The sequence below is a fragment of the Egretta garzetta genome, unplaced genomic scaffold (genome assembly GCF_000687185.1).
Source record: "Egretta garzetta isolate BGI_Z169 unplaced genomic scaffold, ASM68718v1 scaffold1030, whole genome shotgun sequence".
In the NCBI taxonomy this organism is placed as follows: domain Eukaryota; kingdom Metazoa; phylum Chordata; class Aves; order Pelecaniformes; family Ardeidae; genus Egretta; species Egretta garzetta.
In genome coordinates this window covers 79057-80048 of record NW_009258308.1, presented here as the reverse complement: position 1 = coordinate 80048, position 992 = coordinate 79057, and the positions used below count along the sequence as shown (strand labels likewise).

The following is a 992-nucleotide window of genomic DNA, read 5'->3' as shown; positions in this document are numbered from 1 at the left end:
GCCGGGGGATGGAGCAGCCGCGCGTTGGCGTTGCTGAACACAGGGTGATGCACATGGAGAAAGGCAAATGGACAACACACACGGAGGAGCTGGAAGTGGGGGGCTGCCCCTCGGGACCCATGGCAGCTCTCAACATGAGCAGCTGCAGGGCTGCTCGTCTCCCATCCTCTCACTTCTCTTCTCTCTCCGGCTACTGAGATGCAGCTGGATTTTTCCTTCTTAAATCTGTTATCCCAGAGGCACTTCCACTCTCACTGCTTGGCTTGGCCTTGGCCAGCGGTGGACACAGGGAAAACTTCCAGCAGCTTCTGACAGAAGCCACCCCTGTAGCCCCCCCACTCCCAAAACCTTGCCACAGAAACCCAATACACACGCCCAGGAGAAGACCCTCATGCCCTGGGCAGGAGATGGGTTAAGCCTGGCCGTGGCCCCCTTGCCCCGCGCCGTGCCCCTGGGCGGGGGGGGAAGGGGACATGGCAAGCACGCATGGCGCAGCTTTTTCCGTTAAAATGCTCTGGTGGGAAGAACGACAGTTGCAGCGTTAACGGACCCCTGATTTCTGGAATTCAGTTATGTGGTGCTGGGAGAGGTGCGGGATGGGGGGCACAGGGGGCTGGGTGCCAGCGGGAGGACAGCGGAGAGGGGCCAGGGGGTACGTGGAGGTGGGACAGGACGGGATGGGACCAAATGGGCCACAGGCAGAGGAGGGATGGTGGTGGTGGGAAGTGGGATCAGAGTGCTGGAAGGTGGTGGAACAGGCCCAGGTGGCCATTGGAGGAGGGATGGGGATGGATGGGGATGGGGATAGGATGGGGATGGGATGGGGATGGATGGGGATGGGATGGGGATGGGATGGGGATGGGATGGGATGGGATGGGATGGGATGGGAAGGGATGGGATGGGATGGGGATGGGATGGGGATGAGATGGGATGGGATGGGATGGGGATGGGATGGGGTGGGGTGGGGGGGGGGGGGGGGTGGGGGGGGGGGG

The 992-nt window shown here is 62.3% G+C and overlaps 1 protein-coding gene across 1 annotated transcript in view; it reads left to right on the top strand.

The window, feature by feature from the left end:
- The first annotated feature begins 391 nt into the window (after positions 1 to 391).
- Positions 392 to 992, top strand: part of LOC104126531 (disintegrin and metalloproteinase domain-containing protein 9) — a 33056-nt gene continuing 32455 nt past the window's right edge. Inside the window, 2 exon segments of the mRNA XM_035894475.1 lie at positions 392 to 547; positions 549 to 589. Of these exon segments, the coding sequence (XP_035750368.1) occupies positions 392 to 547; positions 549 to 589 (197 nt within the window).